Source organism: Amblyomma maculatum, chromosome 1 (genome assembly GCF_055883805.1).
Source record: "Amblyomma maculatum isolate TAMU_Amacu chromosome 1, ASM5588380v1, whole genome shotgun sequence".
Taxonomy (NCBI): Eukaryota; Metazoa; Arthropoda; class Arachnida; order Ixodida; family Ixodidae; genus Amblyomma; species Amblyomma maculatum.
Window position 1 is genome coordinate 406,549,099 of NC_139344.1, and position 25,968 is coordinate 406,575,066.

At 46.7% G+C, this 25,968-nt stretch overlaps 1 protein-coding gene across 1 annotated transcript in view; it reads right to left on the reverse strand.

Moving 5' to 3' along the window:
* LOC146208817 (calcium-activated chloride channel regulator 4-like) overlaps window positions 1–16,092 on the reverse strand; it is a 53,385-nt gene extending 37,293 nt beyond the window's left edge. Inside the window, exon 1 of the mRNA XM_084579363.1 lies at window positions 15,937–16,092. Coding sequence (XP_084435489.1) covers window positions 15,937–16,092 — 156 coding nt within the window. The remainder of the gene's footprint in view (window positions 1–15,936) is intronic.
* Window positions 16,093–25,968: the final 9,876 nt, after the last annotated feature.

Sequence of the window (25,968 nt, forward strand, 5' to 3'; positions counted from 1 at the left end):
CTATCATGTGGTACATGATCAAACAGGAAGGCTGAGGGCTGTGCGAGGACTCTCTTATAGCACCTATGGCATCAAGGCTGTCAAAAATAAGAATTTCTTTAATAGGCTAAGCAGACAAATTCATTGAAATGACGAGCTATTTATTATATACACATGAAAGAAGACAACGCTCTGCTAAACCGAGACAAACGTGGGAAAGGCTTTCTTTGATACTAGGGCGTTAGAACAAACTGATGTAACCATTTTGATGTGAAATGTTTAAAGTCGACAAAAAAACCTATCACTAGCGGTCGTGGTAAAGAACCACGAACTTCAAGTATTGCGAAATGCAAAAAACATCAAATTATGCTCTTCGTTCCTACGTGGACTCTTGAAGCTTTTCATGTGGAAGCTCGAAGGTAATTTGTAGATATAGCCGCTTCGTCGCTGCCCAGTAAGTCTCGTGCAAAGCACTTTTCATGGTGAACGAATTTTGTCGGCTCATATTATCAATAAAGCTATAGCATCAATATCACATGAGTAGAGCATTCCCTATTTAGTCTGTACGCCATGACTCCTCTGTCATCTGGGAACCTCGAATAGTAAAATGTTGCCTTTGTCTTTATTTTGCGCCGGAAATGCAGTAACAATTCATCTATCCTGTAGCGCCTCATCATAAATGTAAAATATTTTCTAAAAAAGGTACGTTTTGCAGATGTTTTCACACGAACCAATTGCCTTTTACGCCTTCCTCTGCACTTCATTTAGAGAATCTTAGTCCAAACAATACGCACGCTGCGGAGTTTGGTTTTCAGTCTGGTATGCCACATCTCAAGCTGTGTGTCAAGTGAAGCTGACCCTTTTTAACATTTTTCAGCTATTTAATGAAGTGATACGTTCCCATGCATACGATATAAACGCAATATAAGCAGCTAAGTTACTTTTGATAGAGACTATATAATCAGTGTATTAACATAGAGTATTCTTCTACGCTTTCGGGCATATCGGTGAAAGCGAATTGGCCGTAATTTATCGGTGACGCAGATGGCGCAGTGACAGAACTGTTTGGGCGAAATGTGTGCACATGGGAGCCTAGAGGTGCTAAACCAGAATGGCGCGCGCTGAGGACACCTCACCGGCCCATGTTAGTGCCTCAGCTCTCAAATGCGCACTCAGCTTTCTCCTTTGGTCTTCGATTCGATAGCATTGTCACTAAACATAACAGATGTCAGGCTTAGGCGCCACCTGAGCGGCTACGCCGAACTTTACGAAATTATCCGGTGCGGAATTGCATTACGATCATCAGCATCGTCAACAGTCGGACTATGCCCAGTGCAGGTTGAAGGACCCTCCTATATTCCTGCAACTAACCTGGTCCTGGGCTAACTGCATTCACTTGCCCCTTCATACTTCCTAACCTAATCCATGCACCTAACCTTCGATCTGCCGCCTTCTTCTTGATGTCCAATTTGTTACCCTAAGACTCGCTTCCCTCAAGACCTCCAGTGCACAGTGTCTGCCACGTGTGTGCTACGCCACAAAACTCGTTGGTAAGCAGTTAGGTCAGCGGTGTTCAGACGGGACGACTTCAAATCTCTTTTGTGGTAGTGTTTCACCAGGTGCAACTTACGCCTACGCGGCGTTTCACCCATGCTTTCAACAACGTTTCTAGCGATCGTCGTCGCCCCTCGGTTAAGCACTGGCGCCTCTTCCCTGCATCTACGACAACTGAGCAGAGGTGGGCAACCTCATGAGGTCTCGACCTCATGAGGTCGACCTCAACCTCAAAATGACCTCAACCTCACGGAGTGAGGTGAGGTTGAGGTGAGGTCGGCGACAGCTCGAAATTTTTTGAGTGAGGTCACGAAATTGGACCTCAACCTCACGCGTGAGTTTGAGGTTGAGTGAGGTCGTCATTGTGTGAGGTCGAAATTGTGAGGTCCAGGCATTCTGCTGTTGCCGCGGCTTTCTTCGAAGAGCGCCCCTTTTGACGTGGAGCTCGAGCGTACTGCCTGCGGTGTGCCCGCCGACTCTCGGTGTTTGGTTACCCCCCGTTCGGACCACCGGATGCCGCAGCCCCTGCCCAGCTTTCGGCATTCCCCCGTAATGTCCGCAGCCGGAGGACGCTTCCCTCTGGTCTTCTTGGAAGGAGATATTTTTTTTTTTACTTCACGAACTACTCATGCCCCCCGCCCGCCATCCCCATTTCCTCTGACTTGTTTGTGCCGATGCTTGCCGCAGACTCAAACACCCAGGAGCGCGCAAAGCACGTAACTCAAGTTGACCCGCGGTGCTTTTGTCGGATGCCGCAAAGAAACACGCAAACTAAAAAGCGAAGCAAATTGTCTTTGCGCAGACGGCGCGGAGCAGAGCTGTTTGTCGTGTGCATGCCCGTTTCTAGGCGCTAACGTCACGGCTGCTGCCTTACATTCGATCCCGCTGTACATTACACAGAAACTTAACAGAAAATGGTGCAGCGAAATTTTTAGAGGACGTGATACTGACAGATGAAAAAAAAAAGGAAAACATGAACAAACCAGGAAAACCGGCACAATACCATCTGAGCATTTTATTGAAGCCCTCCCTTTAGAATTGTACGTCATCGTTCTATATTCCGGTCCTGTAAATTTATGTTCTTGTATTCTCCAGAACAACTTCTCTTTGGTTTTGTGCTGCTTGTTTCTTCTAACAGATTCACAGGTGGCCCCGAACAACTGCAATGGGATGAAGGTGCTAGCGTTCCTTACATACCCATATAGCGGTAAAACATGCAAGAGGATGAAACGAACGGCATAGCTTATAAGGCGCAGCTGGTATACAGGAAAGAAGCCTGCGCATGTTAACTATTTGCCGAGATAGAAGAGACAAAAAATTATATGGGGCTTGCATACAGTAAAGCCAAATGAAAAAAAAAATGATTTCGCTCCGCTAAGGCCCTTCTATTCTAGTGAAATTCTAGTGAAATCAAGTAATGCAGGAGGAAGGAGGAGAGTAAGGGATTCTTAACTTCATAATATCAGATTTCCCTTGAAATCTCTTATTCAGGCGCAGAAAAAAAAAGAGAAAAGCGTTCTCCTACATGTTTTTATGAGCTAGAAAGTATTGAGATGGTTTCCGGCTCGACATTTTGGTGTCTAGACGGACGAATTGGTGTGGCGAACTGAGCGTGTCTCTTTTGTGCTCCCGTCTGCTCGAGGTGGACAAATCAATCGGATGAAAATTTTTGTGGCCAGATGTCGGAATAATTTTTTTAGACATTTGTTTTTTTTTTCTTTAAAAATCAATTTAGATATATGTGAATGAAGCCAATTACATGCTAGCATTGAGGAATGCAGTACTAAGTAGATGTATCAAACCTTCTATACGCTCTGGGAAGCGCAGTTCACTTCTGTTTTTAATGTGCGACATTTGTTATTACTTTCGGCAACATGGTATTTCTTTGTGTATATTTTCTTGTATGTCAATCATAGTTCGCACACTGCCGAAAAGAGAACCGTCTTCCCTCACATCAGGCTCTTTCTTTGGCATCTTTTCAGAGGCCTATAGCACAACCCTCCTTTCCAATTATCGGCGCGGTCATTTAGTTTGTTTGTTTTTTTTTCTTTTTCTTTTGCAAGTATTGGAAAGCGCGATCTAGTCTCTGAAAGCGGAGCTGGCACACATACGCCACTGCCTTTTGGTGTGTATTGGTGACAGTTCGGCATTCACTGCATGAGCAAAACCAGATGCCATGGCGACGGACGGCGAAGGGAGGAGCGCGTGCACAGCAGGGGGCGCGGTCCCTCCGGGCTGCTTGCTCGCCTCCTTTCTGTTGTTCTTGTCTTTATTTTACGTTTATGTGCTGTAACTATACGACACTAACGGGGAAACGGTTTCTCTAGATTCACGTACGGTGCATGCGGCGAAGCAGCTTAGGAGACACCACCGTGCAATTTATTAGTTCAGTCTTCAAAGGAAAACACGTGAATACCACAAAGAAGCTCATCTCAGAATTGTTGGCGAAATGGCATTCAGTATTCAGTTCGGACGTGCAAGTATTTATATAGTGTTTTTTTTTTTTATTTTAGGCGGGTGGGAGTTGGACATTTTGCTCCGGCGAAATTCGACGGGCGAGCCGATGTTCGCGACAGCAAAGTGGTTCATTAACCCTCTTTCCTAGCAGTGCCGACCCTTGTAATTTTAATGTAAGCGTGGTGTTCAAAGAAGCAATTCCGCCAATTCTTGCAATACGCCACGGGATCACAGAATTATAAACAAACGCCCAGGAGTGACCGGTTGGGACCTCATAAGATAAACAGCATTCGTTTTCGAAATTTTCTGAAGGTTTATTCGGCGTTGGCCGAGTATTATGATTAATTAGTGTTGTGCTGTCTTTTCCTCTTTTGTTTCTTTTGTTGGGGATTTAGTCTTCACAAGTCGTTTCGTGAGTGGCTATTATAGAAAATTTGTGCCCCGTAAATGACGTCCGTTAATATGGAGGAGCCGAATTATGGAGAGTTTTCTGGGGCGAAGATTTTTTCAATGTATTTATGCCTCGTTAATATAGAAACTCGCTCTCTAAACATTGGACAGGGGATGAATGCACACAGGCTATTCGGCCTATGTATTTTTGTCTCGTTAATATGGACATCGTTTGAAAAAAGCAGGGGAGTCCGAACACATGTTAAAGAAGGGTGCGCAGGCCGGGAACCTATGCGACAGCCGATACGGTCGGATGCCTGAACGAGTCCTGTGGAGTTGGAAAGAACCAAAGCGGGCGTGTCGTCGTTTTAGGAGGGGAGGGGGGGGGGGGGGCGCAAGAGCGGGAAGGAAGGGAGGAGGAGAAAAGGAGGGTGGATGGCAGGGATCGTACACAGCAAACCGAGGGTCAGAAGACCCCAAAAGGAGAGAACCGGGAGATTTCTGGGTGCAGCGGCAGCGCTGCAACTAGAGGCCGCAGTCGGGAAAATAGCAACATGTGGTCGCAATAAATTCTGCTGAACGTGAACAGAAGAGAGGCCGGTAAAAGCGTAAGAAAGAAATAATAAGAAGAAAGACAAGCGCCAAAATTGGGGGTGGGAACTTAAGTTTTTCTATCCCATAACACACTGTGTTCCACGAAGCCGTTAACGCTTTTCGGTCAGGGTTAAGACACCCTCACGAAGTAGAGCGACAAAAGAAAGGCGACGAGCACGCAACCAGAACCGGGCGTCTCGTCCTGGACGCCCTTCCTTCTCATGCTCCTGGTTTTCGTCACTGTTTCTCTGCCGAACTACCACATTTTGCACCACAGCGATCCGCATGTCGGTTTCGCCTTGAGTCAACGACGCGGCCTTGACAAGGTCTGAGCTGTTCGTAGTCGGCTAGCCGTCGTTCTAAACTGTACTTCAGCTTGCAGTGTTTGTTTCATAGGAACACATACAAACGGCACAGGAAAGGGCTGTTCGATAGCCCTCTGTATAGTAGCCTTCCAACTTGACTCCCTCGCTTCCTTACAGAAACACTACAAGGCAAGAAAGAGAATCAGAAGAACGGAAAGTCAGGGAGGTTAACTAGGGAAAAAGAGTGCAAAGAAGCAGGAGCCTATAACCCGCAACTTTAGTCTGACTTTTGGCATAGTGGGAGTTAAACGCAAAAGAATGGAGCTGAACTTAGGCGCGAAGCGGGAAATCTGTGAATACAAGCGGCAAAAGCAATCTCGTCAATCCAAGCCGTGAAAGGCTGGACCCAAGTTCAACTAGGCCTCAGCCTCGCCAGGTCGACGGTATACCATCTATATATACTACAGGACTCCGATAAATGGCTCAACGTCGGCATCGCAGCGAAAGCCACAGTCCTACAGCGTCCAGCCCAGTTCGAAGAAATGGAGTCAGCCTTGTTAATGTGGTTCGGGAATGTGTACGCTGTTACGACCAAGCATCCGCAATTGCGCGCTCTATTGTTCGCCTGTGGGCATGGAAAAGTTTTGTGAATATGTGGTGATGGTCCAATGGCTCTAAGTGAGCCTGTTTCCAGGAATCCTGTTTTGTAAGCATGTTTTGCTTTGTGGACAACCTGCAAATGCCAAATTGACCCTGTCAAGAGAACGTCTGGAAAAACACAAAGAAACGTCCCCCTGCGGGAAATAGCAGGAAGTGCTTTCTTTCTTTTGTTCACCCTTCCAGTCGAGAAGTGCTATCCTCCAGTGATGAATGCCTCCTATCCAAAGGAGACGACAGAGTGACATGTCCGCTGACGTGCAGGACAAGAAAGGAGCATGACTCATACGGCCATTAAGTGATTTCCCGGGAATGCAGGAAAGATTTGCAATTGTCGAAAAGGGACAATGTTGGGAGCCCTATGCGGCGCCACGTGCACTCGGGTTTCTGAGAAGTAAAACCCCTTGTCAGAACCAGTCTGTGGTTTCTTTGCTGAAGAATAGAAATGTACCTCCTCTCCTCGCCGTTCCCAAGCTTTTCCCGCCAACAAGTGATCCCGCCCAACGAATGAATGCCGGACCAGTCAGTGCTTCAGACCATCAGTGCAGTGATGTGTTCGATTGGATGCCGATACCTGAGGGGCGTGCCCTGGATTTGGTTGGTCAGCATCTTCAGAGAGGGGCTGGACATAGGGGGGGTTTTAAGGACGCTGCAGAGCACGAAATGGCGCTCTGGGCCCTGGGTAAACGGCTCATCCAGTCGCTTCTCGCTATGAACTCTTAACGCTTGCCATTTTGCTGATGTACCCTTCTTTTTCGTGTAAATATTGTAAATAAGTTTTCTCAAAGTGCCAGTAAACCTGCTTGTACATATTTCACCAACTTCGAAGATTCAATCCTACTTCAACCCCGAGTCTCTGCACGCTACCAAGTGAAGGCCGGGTCGACGTAGTCCCAGCGTCACGACAACTGGTGGCAGCGGTGGGATCTGAATCTGCAAGCACGACAACTGGTGACCAGCGTTGGGATCTGAATCTACAAGCCACAACATCTGGTGATTGGAGGTGGATCTGAAGCTACAAGCCACAACATCTGGTGATCGGAGGTGGCATCTCAAGCAACAAGCAGGAGCAACAATCGGCCAACAAGAGAGCAGCTCGGAACATCGATCGCATGTGTGGGTGAGTGCTTGGCTTTCTTCTGATGTGGACCAGGTTCTAGAACAGGGTTAGAATTTAGAACTGGTAAAAAGTGTTGAAACGCCTTTAGGTTTGGTAGTTTGCACTGTTGTTTTGGAAGTAGCCGACACTCGGAGCGATCATGGACCTACAAAAGCTGCAGAAACCGGACCTGTTGCTATTGTGTGAGGAATTGGGAATTGATACAAGTGGTTTGGCACGAAAACCCTTGATTATAAAGGCAATCACTGATCTGGGAACCGATGATGAGGAGCTCAGTGAAGCATGGAACCTCGTCGGTCAAAAAAAGGAACAGCTCAGACAGCAGAAAGAGTGGGAAAAAGAGGAAAAGAAGCGTGAAAGAGAAGCAAAAAAGCTGGACCAAGAAATTGAGCTCCGGAAATTAGAACTAGAGTTGAGCAAGAGGTCGGGCGATTGTCCCCAGCTAGCGGTACCTCTTCTCAACAAGGAGGCAGATTTCAAGATGTCAAAGTACATGCAGCCATATGTGATATCAGGGGATATCGGTCTGTATCTGGCTAACTTTGAGCGAACCTGCGAAAAACTGTCCTTCCAGCGAGACACTTGGTCTCAGAGATTATTGACGGTTCTGCCCTGCGAGGCAGCGGAGGTTGTCGCGCGGCTAAGCAAGGAGGACGCGGACAACTACGAGAAGGTCAAAGCTTGCCTTCTGAGAAAGTATAGGCTTAGCGCCGAGGCGTTCAGACAACGTTTTCGGAAAGCTACTAAGTCCAGGGACGAGAGTTACCCTGAATTCCTGTACAATTTAAGAGTAAATTTGGGCGAGTGGCTAAAGAGCACTGATTCCTACAGTGATAGGGACGCTGTAGTCGAGCGAATTCTTTTGGAGCAGTTTTATAACTGCCTCCCAGAAAAAGAAAGAAATTGGTTACAGGACCGAGGCGACATTAAGTCGGCAACTGAAGCTGCCGAAGTCATTGAGGAGTACGCTTCGCGCCGACAATTCAGCAACCCAGCAGTGGATAGGCTCCGCAATCCCAAGTTGAGTGTAAATAACCGTCAGAAAAGGCACTTTGCTAGATTTGCAAACGAAGAAAGGAAGGCTTCTTCAGGCAAACGCCCTAGAAAGGACGGCAGTGAGAAAAGTGGGGAAGTGACCAACGCGCAGAACACAAAGAACAAGCTTGGGGCTAGGAAGCCGCTCACATGCTTTAGGTGTAATGAGCAGGGTCACATTGCCGTCAACTGCCGGAAAGAAAAGTTTGTTTTCTCGTATGTCAGTGACTGCGATGAAAATATGCAGCTTTTGGAACTTTACATGCATGACCTAGTAGTCAACGGGAAGCCTTGCAAGGTACTGCGCGATTCGGCCGCAACGATGGATGTTGTCCATCCGGTGTATGTGTCGCCTTCCGACTATACAGGACAGTGTGCGTGGATCCGCCAGGTAGTGGAGGAACAGAGTGTGTGCTTGCCAATCGCGAACGTGGTCATCGAGGGCCCTTTCGGCAAGTTAACAACCGAGGCTGCCGTTTCAGGAAAGCTTCCTAAGTGCTATCCGTATTTGTTCTCTAACAAATCGGACATGCTACTGCGAAAGAGGGGCATCCTTTTCGGAGACAGAGTTGTGCAAGCCCTAACACGTTCAAAGGCGCGAGAACTAGCTACACTGCTCATTCCAGAAAAATCCACAGCGGAGGAAACGGCAGTTAAAACAGTGGTAAATGCGGAAGATAGCCGGTCAGAAAACTTTGAGAGCGAGGCATCTCAGATAAGTCAACTAGAAAGTGAGCTTGATAAGACACGGAATGAGGACGTTCTAGAGAGTAACCTCTTGCCGCCGGTGTCTAGTAATCTCACGAGACTTTTAATTGGAACCCGAGAGGACTTAGCTATGGAGCAAGCCAATGATCTCAGGAATAAGCTCGAAGTACAGTGGGAAGGACCTGATGAAGTCGTTGCAAAGCTTTCTAACACTAACTACGAAGTGAAATTCCCCGGTAGGCGTAAAGCAGTGCGCATTTATCATTGCAATCTTATGAAGCCTTATGTGCAGAGGGAAGCCGTGGTAAATCTAACGTTAAACCTTCCCGAGGAGATGGGGGACAACTTGATTTGCCTCAGCGGAAAAGGAAGCAACGCTCAGGAGCTTCTCAAAAAGACGGAGCAGAGAGGAGAACTAAAGAAATCCCAGCTGTCCGATCTGGGCGAGATAATAACAGAGTTTGAGGCCTGCTTCATGGACAGGCCAGGCAGAACTGATTTGACTGAGCACGATATTGAGCTGACTTCAGACGTGCCAGTGCGATCAAGGTGCTACCGATTTTCTCCAAGGCAAAGAGAAATTCTGGATAGGGAAGTAACTCGCATGCTGGAATTGGGAGTAATAAAACCCTCGGAAAGCGATTATGCTTCGCATATGATCTTAGTAGAAGCTCCAGGTAAAGACCCTAGGCCTGTGGTAGACTACCGAAAGCTAAATTCTCTCACCAGGGATCAAGTGTATCCTATTCCGAATATTGAGGAGAGAGTAGAACAGGTCAGTAGAGCGGCATATGTGACTACGCTGGACCTTACTCGAGGATACTGGCAAGTACCGCTCACTGAACGCGCCAGCAGATACGCGGCTTTCGTCACTCCGACGGGCAGCTACCAGCCAACAATGATGAGTTTCGGGCTCAAAAATGCTCCATTTTGTTTTTCCCGACTCATGGATAGGGTTTTAAAGGGGTGTGAAACATTCGCGGTGCCTTATTTAGACGACATTGCGGTTTTTTCCGACTCATGGGCGGACCATATGGTACATCTAAGAGCTGTACTGAGCCTTTTGCGTCAAGCTGGACTAACCGTAAAGGCCGAGAAATGTTGCCCGGCAAGGGCGACCGTGGACTACTTGGGTCACCATGTAGGTCAAGGTTTCAGGAAACCCAGCGAGATTAAGATTTCTGCGGTAGCAGACTACCCGCGGCCGAGCACGAAGACGGAAATTCGAGCATTCCTAGGTCTGACTGGGTACTACAATCACTACATCCCTAACTATTCAGCTTTGGCTAGCCCTCTGACCGACGCTCTCCGCAAGACAGAACCGACAAATGTAGTCTGGGACGAACAAAAGGAAGCCTCCTTCGTAAACCTGAAGGCTGTGCTGATTAGCCGTCCGGTATTGCGAGCTCCAGACTATGGCCGAGAATTCACGGTCCAGTGTGATGCCAGTGATCGAGGGTTAGGTGCTGTTCTCTGCCAGAGAGATGACGACGGTAATGAGCACCCCGTGCTCTACTTGAGCAGAAAACTGAGTTCTAGAGAGAGGGCTTATTGCGCGTCAGAGAAAGAGTGCGCTTGCATTGTATGGGCCATTCAAAAATTGCAGTGCTATCTTGGAGGGGCCAAATTCACCGTAGAGACGGACCATTGTCCCCTGGCTTGGCTGCAAACTGCGACATCGAAGAACAGTCGCCTTCTTAGGTGGAGCTTGATTTTACAGCAGTACAATTTTGAAATAAGATACAAAAAGGGGAAGTTAAATGGGAATGCGGACGCGCTTAGCCGCTCTTTCTAAGCGGTCCGAGATGTTCCTCACCATGTATCGAAATTGATAATCAGGTTTTTTTTTTTTTCGTGCGCTTGAATATATGTGACTATGTAAAGCAGCACGTTTGGTTTTCGAGGTATACGTGGGTCCTGAACGTCTTGAGAGTGGGCTTTTCTCGAACAACAATGGCAGTTTTCTTTTAACCTGGTCTCTTCAGACGGGAGCCGAGTGCTTGTTTGGACATGTGGTTGAGTTTCAGACAGCTCGAGCAATTTGGCCTACAACAATCAAGACAACGCGACAAGCAACAGCGAGCTTCAAGCGTTCACGTGCAGGCCATTAAGTCGTCTCTTCATGCAGCAGCTGGGACTGCTGCCCTCCGAGTCTCTTCTGGCGGGGGAGGAGGCTGTTACGACCAAGCATCCGCAATTGCGCGCTCTATTGTTCGCCTGTGGGCATGGAAAAGTTTTGTGAATATGTGGTGATGGTCCAATGGCTCTAAGTGAGCCTGTTTCCAGGAATCCTGTTTTGTAAGCATGTTTTGCTTTGTGGACAACCTGCAAATGCCAAATTGACCCTGTCAAGAGAACGTCTGGAAAAACACAAAGAAACGTCCCCCTGCGGGAAATAGCAGGAAGTGCTTTCTTTCTTTTGTTCACCCTTCCAGTCGAGAAGTGCTATCCTCCAGTGATGAATGCCTCCTATCCAAAGGAGACGACAGAGTGACATGTCCGCTGACGTGCAGGACAAGAAAGGAGCATGACTCATACGGCCATTAAGTGATTTCCCGGGAATGCAGGAAAGATTTGCAATTGTCGAAAAGGGACAATGTTGGGAGCCCTATGCGGCGCCACGTGCACTCGGGTTTCTGAGAAGTAAAACCCCTTGTCAGAACCAGTCTGTGGTTTCTTTGCTGAAGAATAGAAATGTACCTCCTCTCCTCGCCGTTCCCAAGCTTTTCCCGCCAACAAGTGATCCCGCCCAACGAATGAATGCCGGACCAGTCAGTGCTTCAGACCATCAGTGCAGTGATGTGTTCGATTGGATGCCGATACCTGAGGGGCGTGCCCTGGATTTGGTTGGTCAGCATCTTCAGAGAGGGGCTGGACATAGGGGGGGTTTTAAGGACGCTGCAGAGCACGAAATGGCGCTCTGGGCCCTGGGTAAACGGCTCATCCAGTCGCTTCTCGCTATGAACTCTTAACGCTTGCCATTTTGCTGATGTACCCTTCTTTTTCGTGTAAATATTGTAAATAAGTTTTCTCAAAGTGCCAGTAAACCTGCTTGTACATATTTCACCAACTTCGAAGATTCAATCCTACTTCAACCCCGAGTCTCTGCACGCTACCAAGTGAAGGCCGGGTCGACGTAGTCCCAGCGTCACGACAACGCGAATGGTGCTGTCGTGAGCGACGAAATGCTTCAAGAGAAGGCCCTCTGCCTCGGCAACATTATGGGTGCTTCTTCTCCTCCGTCTTGATAAGTTTTACCTGTGATGACTTACGGAATTTTTGTTCAGTAAAACAGGGAGATGTTTACTGAGAAATATTGTCACGCGCCTTCGTAGAACGTCGACGGAAGATGAAAAAGAGCGGTCGGGTAGATCGGTGAGGAAGAAGAAAGAGCAAGGGCAGAGGAACGTTTGTACGCTTCGCCACAATCCTCTTTGTACCGATCCCTGTAAATAAACCCCCCGTGCGTACAAAGTACGTAGCATCGCGTACAAAGTACGTAACATCTTGGTGGAGGTGCGGGGTAGAACGACGTCGAGGGGAAGGTGACCTGCGCGGGTGCTGGGGTGGCGGCGTCACACTACGATCAGATGCAGGAGATGAATTCCGCAAATGTGTCGAATGGTGTGAGTCCCCAGTAGGCATAGTCGGGGATCGTTGTTGTTCGGTGTGCAGCCGTCCGTGAATGTTCGCGTGGGGTCGGTAATCTTGTACAGTTGGAAAACGACGGCGGCAGTATCTAGCGATATGCCCCGCAATGCCACACCTGTAGCACACAGGTTGAGGGCGCCAGCGATCAGCATAAGAGTCCTCACTAACAAAGTCGCGACGTTGGTTGTAGCGAGGCTCTCGCTGCTGACAAACCACATTTTCAGAGTAGGCGGGCCTCTTTTCCATCGGCTGGTGGTCATAACGTTGAATATAGCTGCGCTGATCGTCCATATGGGAAGCGCCGCTAGGTTGAACCCACGGAGTGGACACGGCGGCAACATTTGCCTGCGGTGCACAACTCTGCCGCACATATTCTTCACTACAGATGGCGTCCCTAGATCTTGACAATTCCTCGCGTACAATCTCTCGTATCATATCAGCCATGGAAACTGAAGGACAGGCTTCAACACTGGCTACAGAGGTGACATTGGCCAGTCTTCCGAATTTGGGTGTAATTCGTCGCAGCTTGAGAGCCTCAAATGTTCTATAATGCTTTATAACATCAGCGGTGGTGCTCAGGTTCTCTTTGCTAATAAGAAAATTATAAACGTCTTCCGCTATTCCTTTCAGGAGGTGACCGACTTTGTCTTCTTCAAGCATAGTGGGGTTGACGAGTCTGCATAGCTTTAAGATGGCTTCGATATATGCAGTACAAGTTTCTCCGAGTACTTGTGCCCGGTGAAACAAAGTTTGTTCAGCGCGCTTCCTTGCAGGTTCATCTCCAAAATTTTTCTTGATTTCGCTGGCAAAGATAGCCCATGTACTTAATGAATCCTCGTGATTATCGAACCAGTCGAAGGCAGTGGCGGCAAGGAAAAACACCACATTAGCCAGCTTAGTAGCGGCGGTCCAGTGATTGTATTTACTCACTCTTTCGTAGTGCTTCAACCACTCATCAACGTCCTCCTCAGGTTTTCCGGAAAAAGTACGCGGCTCTCGATAATGGGGCCAGTTCTTCGCCGTGGATGGTCCTGGCTGCTCGGTGCTGCCGTCTTCAGCCATGTCTGATGGCATTGGTGGTAGGCCAGCAAGTCTACGGCTTCTTCGGTAGATGAAACGCTCCGTGGTCGCTACCCAAGCACCTCTCACCAAGATGTTACGTACTTTGTACGCGATGTTACGTACTTTGTACGCACGGGGGGTTTATTTACAGGGATCGGTACAAAGAGGATTGCGGCGAAGCGTACGAACGTTCCTCTGCCCTTGCTCTTTCTTCTTCTTCACCGATCTACCCGACCGCTCTTTTTCATCTTCCGTCGACGTTCTACGAAGGCGCGTGACAATATTATTCTACGCTCTGTCTAGGCGTAACTGATTTGAGCTACTCAAGAGGATGGCTGACAAGGTTTAAGAACAGACAGGACGTCTCAGGTCGACGGATTTATGGAGAAGAGGGTAGCATCGACATCTCGGCTGTGTTTATATACCCAAATTAATTAAAACAGCAACCATTAATTATAAATTTTTTCTCAATTATATACTTTTAGTTTTTATTCATGACTCGTTAATATGGATGACTCGCTTTATGGACAGTTTTGGTCGGAAACCAGTGTCCATATTAACGAGGCACGACTGTATTCCTATTTTTTCCCTAATATAATGTATTCTGTCGCAAAACAATGTACAGTGTATTAGAAAAAAGCTCGGCAATCATCAATTTTTTTTCGAATTAAGAAAAAGAGCAAGGATGGAAGCTTGGGCGAGTTGGTGTCGGTTTTCTTGCCTCGTAGCGCTAAACAGACAGGGACACAGCCAGACATAAGGGACGGGCGATAAAAAAAAAATGCCCGTCCCGTGTGTCTCGCTGTGTCCCTGTCTGTTTAGCGCTATGTGGCAAGAAAAGAAAAAGAGCATATCATCATTGTTGTCGTCGTCACTAGGGCCAACAGCATTTGTCTTTTCAGTATAGAGTAAGAACTGGCTTGTTTTATTTCTAATACGAATCTTATTCACGTGGGTCAGATCGAATAAACTGTTTGTATTGCATTATGGGCCTATGCGTAGTAACGTGGTACCCATGTAGGCCTTAGATTGAAACCGACCACAAAAGGGTAGGCGAGGAGGGGGAGAGGATTGGCACTTTATTGCAGAGTTGGACATGTCGTGTCCGGAGTTTTTCTGCTTTTATCTGGGATAATTGTTATATAATATTAGAAGTAAAATACAGCCTTCATACGACAAAATTCTGGCTAGCCTATATACCCTAGGATTACCGAGAAATGTATATTTGCTTTAAGTTACGGTTTAACTTAATGATTATTATTTTTTTTTTTTTTGAGGTCGAGCGCCCGACCTCAACCTCACATTTTGGGTTTGAGGTGAGGTTGAGTGAGGTCGCCAATGGTCACCTGAAAAGTGAGGTGAGGTCGCCTGGGGGACCTCAACCTCAATTGATGAGGTTGAGGTTGAGTGAGGTCGCCAAATATTTTTTGAGTTTGAGGTGAGGTCGAGGTTTTTGAGGTCAAATGCCCACCTCCGTTTTGGCTCGCGGCTAATACGCTCCCTTGATCGCTTGTTCTGTTTAATTTTCCCTCTGTGGGCAGCGCATGCCTAGGCGTTTTGGCTACTGCTTCGTTTGGACATGTGAGCCCGCGGCACCTGTCACCATGACCTTTCCCCTTTTTGGGCTTTTCCCCTGTACCTCTCACAACACAAGCAGTTGTTTTTTGGCCCTCCATCGTGCCCCGCCGATACTGTGTACCACCTGAGCAGGTAATGTAAACAGCCTAACTATGTATATTTGTAGATTGTTACAGCTTAAAGGATAAAATCCAACATTGCGACCAGCCACTAGTGTCGCAAGATAAAAGAAGATAAGTCGATCCAGCAGAGTGACTATGTTCCCGTTAAGTAATGGTGAGAGACAAGTATTGTTTCAAGTGTGCAATGTTATCTCAGCGGCAGAACGAATGGAAGCTACGGAAACAGAAGGAAAGAAGGCAGCTCCGAACCGAAGGCGGAATTCGCAGCCGAACCTAAAGAAGCTTTTGTGAAACTTTCAGGCTGCCGCCTAGTGCGTTTGGGCTGCGCTTATTCTGTCAAAACATCCCATCAATGAACAATAGCGCCGTTCTAAGCCTCTTGTGGACGAAGCCAGAATGTGACCCGAAGGATTAATCTGCCATCTGGGTCACGCTGACCATGTAGCGGACGTCGACGGAATGACGTGTGAGCGAACTAAGACCATCATGCATGTTTCCTAACCCACGCTCAACTCGTCTCGTGCGAAGCCATGTAGCCACCCTAAAGCGCGTTGCAAAACACGTTCTAATCAATGATAGCGGCAAAATGTAATGGACCTGACGCTGCACACTTCGCCCCGTTTAAAGCCGGTACGTGCACCGCGGCTGTTTCTTTGGAGGTTTTCTAACAGAGATAGCGCTGGCACCCGAAACCAGACCACTAGTTATCATCGCTGAGACCGACCTTGAGAGCCTCCACAACTCCTTCATCGGGGCCGACGGACTCGTCGATGGCAACTACCACGTCCTGGTAGCCTCCGTCCTCTTTGTCTACGATGAGCGCCACCACCAGCGTGGGAGTCAGCAGCAGGAGCAGCAATGCGCACCTCCATTCCGTCATGCTGCACGCATAGGTGCCCTCGGGGGTAAGTAATTAACTTTTAACGACCTGCTTCGCTTAGACGGCAATTAACACACTGTGAAAATTCAGTGATTAAATATTAGGGATGACGCATTCTTTGCCTGCTGGTAGCACAAAGCTGTTTCGCCTTTCTTTAGTTTAGGGAGTCACTTTCACAACCGCACTCACATATCTTGCCCGCCACACGTTTCATCCTGCTTACAGCAATGCTATACTAATGTCGAAGGTTTCACAATTCCGTCTTTACGGTAGAGCAAAAGCTACTGTAGCCTAATACACGAATTGTGTGAACTGCATCTTTCTCCGAGGACGAAATGTAGGATATATATAGTCTTCGGGCACAAAATTTCTTATTATGCTAACGCTGTATGCTACCCTACTCAGTGCTTGCGCATAACTGTAATCTCAGTTCAGCAGAACCCAGTGGCTCCACAGGCAGCTCTCAGGGATTCCGCCAGCTTCCACTGGACATCACCCCCACCACCCTCTCCCAAAGTGCTCCTGTGCCACTTCTTACGCTAGGGTGCCAGGTACAGTGCAGGATCCAGGTAGAACCAGAGGAAAAAGAGGGTTTACACGGTATGAAGGAGCACTGAACAAGGGTAAATGGGGTACGCCTCAGTTCGCAGGTCGATTCAACATTTCGACAAGTGGACTTGTCTTCGTCTTCTTCTGGATATGTCCAGGCGAAGACAAGTTCACTTGTCGATACTCTGGTTCGACCTGCGAACTGAGGTACAGTGCAGGGTACTTAAAAAGTCATTTCAGACCATTACATCTTATCTGATCTCGTTCCTCAGTTTCGCACTGTCAGCGTAGGCACCATCCTCAAATAGACCTTGGCATTGTGGCAAGATGCTGAGCACCAATGCTGATTGCCAAACTCAACAAGCCAAACAGATAACACAATAGTTAAAAAAAAGAGGAACGAGGAAAATCCATGCTTAAGTAACATCGCCTGATTGTGACAAAGGGGGAAGGGGAGGGAGGGGGGTTCCGTGGCACATGTTTGGGGTTGTTGGGGTTTCTTAAAGAAACCCTTGAGAACCCCTGAAGTAAGCCACTGCTTTCACTGTATTTTGTCTAATAATCTCGGATAATTTCTGCCTGCCTTCCTTTTCTGAACTGCGTTGTGGTGCCCAGGGTAACTTAAATGGTATGGCAGGTCGTGAGAAAATTGTGATAGACGGTTCCACTGGAGCCCTCCATCAACAACAAATCGATCCTCCCTCCATTAATTTGCCCCTTTCATTCCTGGCCGAGGCCAGCAATTCATCAGGGAGGTGGATAGTTAAAAACCAAGCGCATGGCGTTGTTTCGCTTAGCAGTGAGCTCAACCACCTGTAATCCGCTATATGTATCTCATACTTCGCGAATTGTCTAGCTGGAGCTAATGTGTCTGAATTGTATTATTTCATGCCGTTGACGTCGTCCTTCACGATATTCCAGGGCAAGAGACTGAACATATTTTTCTGCTAATCCAAAGCCCCCACTATTCGTACACATATACTATCGCATCCGTGTGAAGTCTCTGAAATTCTTCGTCGCCTCCTGAACCATGTCTGCTTGTCTGTTGGCAATTGTCCTGTGTTATACAGTTGTTTCTACTGGCATAAACATCATGGGCTCTTGACTTACTAAAACACTAGCGCACAGGACGAGTACAAAGAAACGGAAAAAGACGACGCACGCTCATAGTGTCTGTTTCTGTTTTGTCCCCGCCCTAAGCGTTAGACCAGATTTCTGCCTCGAGATGGGCTTCTCTTCCTAGAGTGAGTTTTTATTACTCAGAATCATTAGGTTTAATCATCACATGCAGAAAAGGCAGATTCAAGAAGGGAAACCTGCGGAAAGCAAGAAGGTGAGAACAGAGTCCAGCCTCCAGAACACTTGGATCCGTTGTACAAACTGTATACCTAAGCGACACGAGCGCATCCGTAGATCGTGACTGAAGTGGGGCTTTATACCGCTCTTGGCAACTTGGGCAGGATAGATCAGGCTTCTCACTAGCGTGCATCTGACTGGTGATTGCAAGAAGCTAGCGGCGTGAAATACGCCTACCATACACCAAGGCTATCTACGCCTCACTAGTGCTTTGACAAGTTATACTCAGTTTAGCAACGCTAAACTTCTACAATTATTTCATCTGAGTATAACGCTTATATACAACAGAGAAACAGTAAATCCTAATGGCCGTAGCATAATCACGGGAGGATGCCCAAATGATCCATGAGACGTAAATAAGAGAGCCCTGAAGGAATGCCAAATACGAAATATATATCTGAAACCCTGCTGCACAGACGGCGGATAGAAAGGGTAGAGAAAGCGTGAAAGCTGAATTTTTATGTAGTCTGTACATGTAACGAGTTCAGAATCGGAAGCTCTGAAGGGCATTCGAACTTTGCTGTGCTTGCTAGGAAGCAACAGTGATGTGGTATCGGTCTAAAGTACTTTAAATCTGCTTCTTTGTGAAGGATGGGAGCTTCGTGCAATTGCAAATTTTCAGGCTGTGTATAGAGCAGCAGCTTATACTAACCGCAAAAGCCGGTTTTTATGTACGGCAAATTTAAGGTTGAGACAGCCTCAAGGCTAAGCCGTTGAAATCAAACCACTGCAATGCAAATTTTCACCCACTATCTTAAACCATGCTCTTAATGGCCTTTCCCCTTGACCTTTAATAAGCGTCATAGCAACTTGTCAAGTGGCATTTAGCAGATGGCGTGTCTGAGCACCGAGAGGTGATGAGTTGTGGCACGTAGCAATAATACATGCTGTCTCGAAGTTGAAATCAGCTGTCGACTCGGGTTTCTCATTTGAGTTGCGAGGGTGAGATAGTAATAAATATTGCACGCTTCTTGGGTACCGAGTCAGGCACAGTGCCCCTAGGACGTGCCAGTACGTCCCTACGTCTTGGTTTGCGTGCGGTCCCTTACGACAGGCAGTTTGATAACGTGGTAATTGAGGGCTCCATGCTACCGTCACTAAATCACCTGATCACGTTTTATAAAGAGGTTGCCGAGCATCAAGAACCGAGCCTGTCGGATCGTGAAGCTCGTAGTGCTTCTAAATGTCAGCGTCTCCACCTGATTGCGGGAAAAAAGATCTTCCCGACAATATAAATCGTCGATAAAACGAAATGACAAAACGAGGACACTGAATGCAACTCACGGAGGAAGATAAAAACCACAACAACGGCCAGTACGACTCGCAAAGTGCAATGAACGCGTGCCCGCTTCCACCAGACCTCTTCTGACTCCCTAGCAGAACCACAAGAGCAGCAACTCTTCGCAATTTTAACCTACCACCATGCCGCAATACTTATGGGCGCAGATTAATCGAATGTCTTGGTGCCCAAATTTGGAATGGAATTCCTAATGATGTAAAAGTCAAAACCAATTTTGTGTCCACACTTAAGGCATTTCTCCTCGACCAGTAGAAATCCTATGTGAATTGTTGCAGTTTTTGTGTCATCTATAGTTATTATTCGTTGCTGTTTCGCCTTCTTATATTGGGTCGGAATTTGTACTGACTCAACACTAGCTAGCCCTCTGGCTATGAGTCCAAACAGTTATTGAGCATTTTTTCTGCATTGCATGCATAATAAATGAAAACAAAAAGAGCTGCGTGCGCTACAGAGGCCATCGCTGAAGCCAGCGGGGCGCAAGCATCCGACGTTACCGATGAACTAAACTCCTATATAATAAGTTATCGCTCCATATTCGGCTTAACCAAGCTGAACCAGTGCTGACTTTTTTTCCTTTGGTAGGCGCTGATGGAAACAAGCACGTGCATGCACGTGGTCAACGGGTGAAGCGCGATGCGACAGCTTGCCCTACGTCATGTTCTTCCCCAACGGGAAAGTGCATATGCTTTCAGGCGTAGTGAACCATACATATCTGAGAGAACATGCACGCACATCGCCTCCCGTTCTGTTCATTAAAACTATTTTCTTTGCAGGTCAACACACGTGGTGTGCGGGAAGCGCCGGTACTCCAAACAGGATATCAAAAGATGGTAGCGTCAAAGAGATGAGTGGTGAGAGAAAACGACAGAGGCTCTAACAACGGTGGCAGCTTTTCGATGAAGACGAAATGCTAGACGCCCGTTTTGTTGTGCGATGTCAATGCACATAAAAAAACCTGAGGGAATCAAAATATTCCGGAGCTCTTAACTAGGGCGTCTGTCATAGCCTGAGTTGCTTTGGGACGTTAAACTCTGTAAACCGAATAAACGAAAGAGGCACTAATTTCGAAAACTTGGCAGCGCACAAAGACAAGGACTGAGACGAGACTAGAAAGAGGCTCTGTCCTCGTCTCAGTCCTTGTCTTTTCTGCGCTCTCATCTTTTTGCAAACATGTATTACAAGCCCTATTCGCCTCAATAATAAAGGCAAGGTATTCTGCGAGAAAATCTTCAATCTGCTTCTGCGAGTTTTATTTATGCTAATCTTCCCTGTGGACAGCAATAAGTTCCCAAAGCGTCGTTGGTACAGCGCCAACTCGGGCAGGAAAGTACGGACTATAGTGCTGATCGCCCCCGCTCGGTGCTTTCGCCACCAGCGCGGCGCACTTTCGAAATGTACCGCCTGCATTACCTTAACTCAATGAAAATACTTATTTTTATCGGATACTCTGTAGAGACGATGATTGAAAATGATGAGCCAGATTTCATCGCGAAATACGTTATGCAAGTGAGCCACAAAAATGTTTGATGGCGCGTCTCAAGATAAGCTAGCTATGCAATTATATATGATCGTATATGATCGTATTTATTATGTGTAATGTATGCAAACGTGCCACCAGTACTGCGAAATAGAGAGGCCTATTCGTCGTTGCCGGTTGTAACTTGCCATGTATGTACGGTTTGGTTTATTATCTTATAGCCATACCAAACAAATTGTGTGCAGTGGAAGAATAAGTATAAGGAGCGAAACATCTGTTTCTACACAGCTAAATGTGAGACTGAAAAGACTGGAAATTTTTGTGATATGCGTACCGAATCAGCTAAAACCAGTCAAATCAGAGCAGCGAGGCATAGGAAGTTTCTCCATGACCTCTCTATATAGGCAAATCATTTTTTTTTTCTTGATATATACGTGCCAACTTATTCATGCTATGTATCCTTTGACACCTCTCCCAAGCCATCTTAGTCCGCTGCTGAAATTTAGTAGTTTAGACTCAAGGGCGAACTTGCCTCCCTTTCCAGAAACAGTGCAGGCATGTCTCGCAACGAGACGTTTTTGTTGGAAAACAAGCCTTACGGATTAACTTACAGGCTAATTGGTACAGTTTCGCAGTTGGGTTTCGTGCTTTAGTTTTTCGTGTACAATTGTTTTAACCCTCGACACAACAGTACCTCATCCCAACCGCTTTGCTACGGTGAGACTGCTTCTGTTAACGCGATGGTACCGCCTCGAGCTACTAATTCGCAGCAACTCAACAGGAAGCATGACAGCCGAGCGTCTCTGTCGACTAGTTGGTCTGTATTTTGAAGTTTCAAGGTTTGCACACAAGCGAGAAATACGGTGTGGCAGTTGCTCGACCACTTCAGCCATAGGATCCCTATAGCTGGGAAGGGGCAGAATGTACTTAGGCGTAACGTACCCTATACTCTCATTTAGTCACAAACCACATTGCAACCTGTTCTCCAGCTTCGAAACTGTAACAACGACAGCAGAGTCAATCGGAAGAGTTCCTGCTATCGTACTTATTGCCTGGCCTGAATAACAACCTGATAACCGACAGCACAGTACGCAGTGGGATGAGCAATATGCGTAAGATTTTCCCTCACATGTTGTCTTGAATAACATACATTGAGCACGACTGTTGCACTCTTGCTTTCAAGAGCCGTCGAAGTGTTTTGGAACACTTGACGACAGCACACAACCGACCGAGAGCCGCAAACAAACGTCATCTTCACTGAATGTGTACGTGCGGTGTTCTGCAATCCGCGCCCATGGGCTGGGTATATTTGCGTAGTTTTTCCTGTACCTCTGGTGCTTACTTCTACCGCACACGCGCATTACAGCGAGATGCAGACGCGCGTGGTAAACCAAGAGCATCTGTCTTTTGGTTGAGAAATCGACACTTCTCGATAAGGAAAGGTTTTACATCTACCGGCGTGAAAGTATGCTCAATCACTTACCTCACCATGGCTGCTTCATTGGTCGCATTGCAGGGAGATCTTAAGATGTTAGCGCCACTGTTCATTCCTAGCGAGAATGGGGGGGGGGGGGGGGGGGAGTGCTTTTTTAGTGAGGAAAGGTTTTGTGAGGTGGTCTGGCAACTTTCTCCGCGATGCAGCCACCTTTCGACGCATTGGAAGCCCTAGTATTGTTGTTTACGGGGCATAATAGATTCATATTGGTTTCTTTGACACTGCCCTTAAAGTCCTTTTAACAAGTCATATATCATGCACGGTGGCAGAAGCAGAGTTACACAGATGATGAGTTTGCTTACAGGGCTTAAAAACTTCCTATCCCGACCCCGGCTGTGAGAAATTCTGCTGCGAGGTCTACTACAGAGATAACGTGCATTGCCATCGCACAGTACGCGGGTCTTCCTGTGCCCGTGGCCGCGATTTTATCCTGTGTACAGCAATCCTGCTCCCTAACCACTGAGCTACTGCTGCAGGAAATCATACCGTTTTACCGTTCAGAGATGTACATTATACATCCTGGAAGTGACCCTGACTCCTGGCTCGGCGTGGATGGTGCTACTCAACAACAGCGCGAGGGTAAGCAAATGCATGCTCACCTGTAGGATCAAGAAGAGGGCTAGGGCGACAAAGACACCGTTCCAAAAAGACCGCGTTGCCAGCGACTTTTCCTTGCTGAGGCAATAAGCGACCGACTGTCCTCTTCTTTCTCATCCGCCATTGTTTGTGTTCTAAGCCTGGCATGAGTAGCGATGCCTCGCGGAAAACAACAATGTTGAGTTGAGTCAATTGAAAGTAACCAGCAAATAAATATTATTGTTGACCCACTATAGGCAGCCACAAAACACCTCTCTAAAATTTTGAACTTGTTCATCTAAATGTAGCTGTTTTATGAAGTAGGCTATTAAATAAAGTTGTATCAGTCGTCAATAGATGACTCGTAATGACCGTGTTCAACCTAAAAGTGCCGTCGTCGTCTTCTACGCGCGCGCGACATGTTGGCAAAGTTCTGGCCTCAGCAGCAGCCGATATTCGAAGATGAGGATAGTGACAATTTTATTTCTTTGTAGAGGCGTCTCTAAACGTTGCCCTTGCATAATAGTATTCCTATTTCGCAACAGAAGCGGCTGTGCAGGACATAATACATAGTCTACAAAATTGTTGAGCTGCCAGAATAAGGTAAAAACGTATTGTCAATGATGTACAGTCGTTGTTTTTTTATCCACGATTGGTTTGAACGTAATATAGGACGCGTAAAGGTATACAGAAAACTGTTTAGAACTATCTCTGCGTTGCCGCTTGTATGTGAGCTGCCGAAGGTAACTTTTTTTTTTTTTGTAGGGAAGGGTTATGACGGGAATCTGAGTACTCGTGTTCATATAAAGGTGGAGAGCTCCGTGGAACGTTAGCTTTTCATCACCTCATGTTTTTTTTTTCTTTTGCCGACAAGTAACGTACTTATCTTCTTGTAGCCATGAAAACAACGCTGTTTTATGGAATTCGCCGTCAACATAGCAGGTCAGATGGCGCTGTGCTCTCTGCCATAAAGGTATGTCAGGCTTCAAGTGCACCAAATGGGACTTCTTTTTGTGCCTGAAAAGCGGCAATCTTCAATTCCATCTCAAGTATGGCATGACTGACGCATGTCAGTTTGCCAGCTTTGCACTCCTTGGCAGATCATCAAAATTGTTGACGTTCTGTATTTTTTGAAATACTTGTTCAAACGCATTCCCATTTTTTGGATGGACATTTAAACCATTAGAAACGAATATAAACCAAAGAAAAAATTATAGCATTGCTCTATCTGACCTTGCCAGTTAAAGGGTTAGATAGAGAATTATGGCAATGGAGGGGCAACGAGTGGTGTTTTAGGAAAATACTAAGAACGTGATTGAAAACATTCACGATTGTTGTTTCTATGAAGCGAACCATTACCTCAGTGCGTCTGCACTTTTCATGCACCAAAAGCATTTCAAACCATTTATAGTTTGATTATATGTAGTGCCGCTGTAAGCGATTTCGGGTATAGAATGGATTTTTCATACTCTAACGGTGCATTCAAAATGCATAAAGGGATGATTTGTATCCAAAAATGGCATAGAAATGTGATGGGACGTACAGCCTCGTCCACTTCTAGCTGTAACACGCTCACCGCCTTCAAAGCGCTGTTGCGTTCGAACCGGCCACACAGTAAAGCTAAGTGGCAGGCCATGTGAAGCAGCACATCCGGGTCCCTGTGTGCGTTCATCGATTTGCATCGATATGTGGCTGTTTCGTACGTAATGTTGATTTGAAAGCAGTGTCTGTGTTATAGCTAGAAGTGGACGATCCTGTACATGGAACGCTCAAAAGGCCAAAAAAATTACGAGGGACTTTAGCGACTAAAGTAGAGTAAGGCGAACGCCTGAGGCCGCATTCTACTACGCAACTGGTACTAATTAGTAATTGAGTAAGTAAATATCTCACTTAATCAATAGCTTTCTAATTAGTCATCAATGAGTAATTAATTACTAAATAATTAATTAATAGTGATTGATTATTGATTGACATATGACCACATAAGGAATGCATTCGCGCATTCTGTGGTGTTGCTCTGTGATTGGTTGAGACCTCTATGACGTCCTCGAGCCTCGGCCAATCACAGCCGCCGTAAAAGCAGGACACATTTTGTCCACGACAGCACGAGCCATTAAAGGCTTTCGCCTTAAAAGAGGATGGTTTGGTTGGTTGGTTGGTTTGGGTTAGCGTACCAAAGCGACTCAGGCTATGAGAGACGCCGTAGTCGGGAGCTCCAGAAATATCGACTCGCTGGGGTTCTTTGTTATGCAATGACACTGCACAGCACACGGGAATCTTGGTTTTCGTCTCAGTAGAATAGCGGCCGCCGCGGTCAAGATTCAATCCCGCATTCTTGAATATATGTCAGTCGAGCGCCGCAACCTCAGCGCCACAAACGGAAAGTTAAGGTTTGGGTAAAATTTAAGAATTGATATTATTGAGCGAACGTAATGCTTTAAATTGCTGTAACACCTGCAGAGATCAAAATCAGTACTTCAATTGCCGTCCCGTTGATAGATTCATTGAGAGGATACGGTATTGACCTGCAGAGCATGGGTATGAAGTTTTAAACATTTTCATCTTTTCTAACAATGCTGTGCTAAGGCATTTTCAGCATATACTTATGTTCTATATATACTGGGCCAGTTATCATTTTTTCGCAACCGTAGAGTGAAACGTTCTGCAGGCGTCGCCATGCTCTATAAAAAAGTTGTGGAGTAGATGTGTTAAAGTGTTCATTTTTAGAGCATGCAATTCAACTCGCAACACAGTGATATGCGGCAAACCTTAATGTGCGCAGACTAGCTCACAGTAGAAACAGGAAGCGCTACAGAACGCACAAACGCATAAGTATCTATATAGGAATGTACTGCTGTTTTAAAACCAAGAATAAAATATAATACCTTGGCGTGGTTGCTGAGTGGTTAGGCCGCTGGACTGCTTATCCTGGAGGGCCGGCTTCAACCGCGGCCGCGGCGGCAAAATATTTATGCATTCGATAACATCTGATGCCTGTGTAGTACGCAATGCAAGAATGTAAGTGTTCTTTGCAGAACCGCGCTTGCTGGAATCTATCAGGAGCCTTTCACTAAGGCTTTGAGTCGCTGTAGGTAATTCAATCCTACAAGCAGTGCTTGTCTC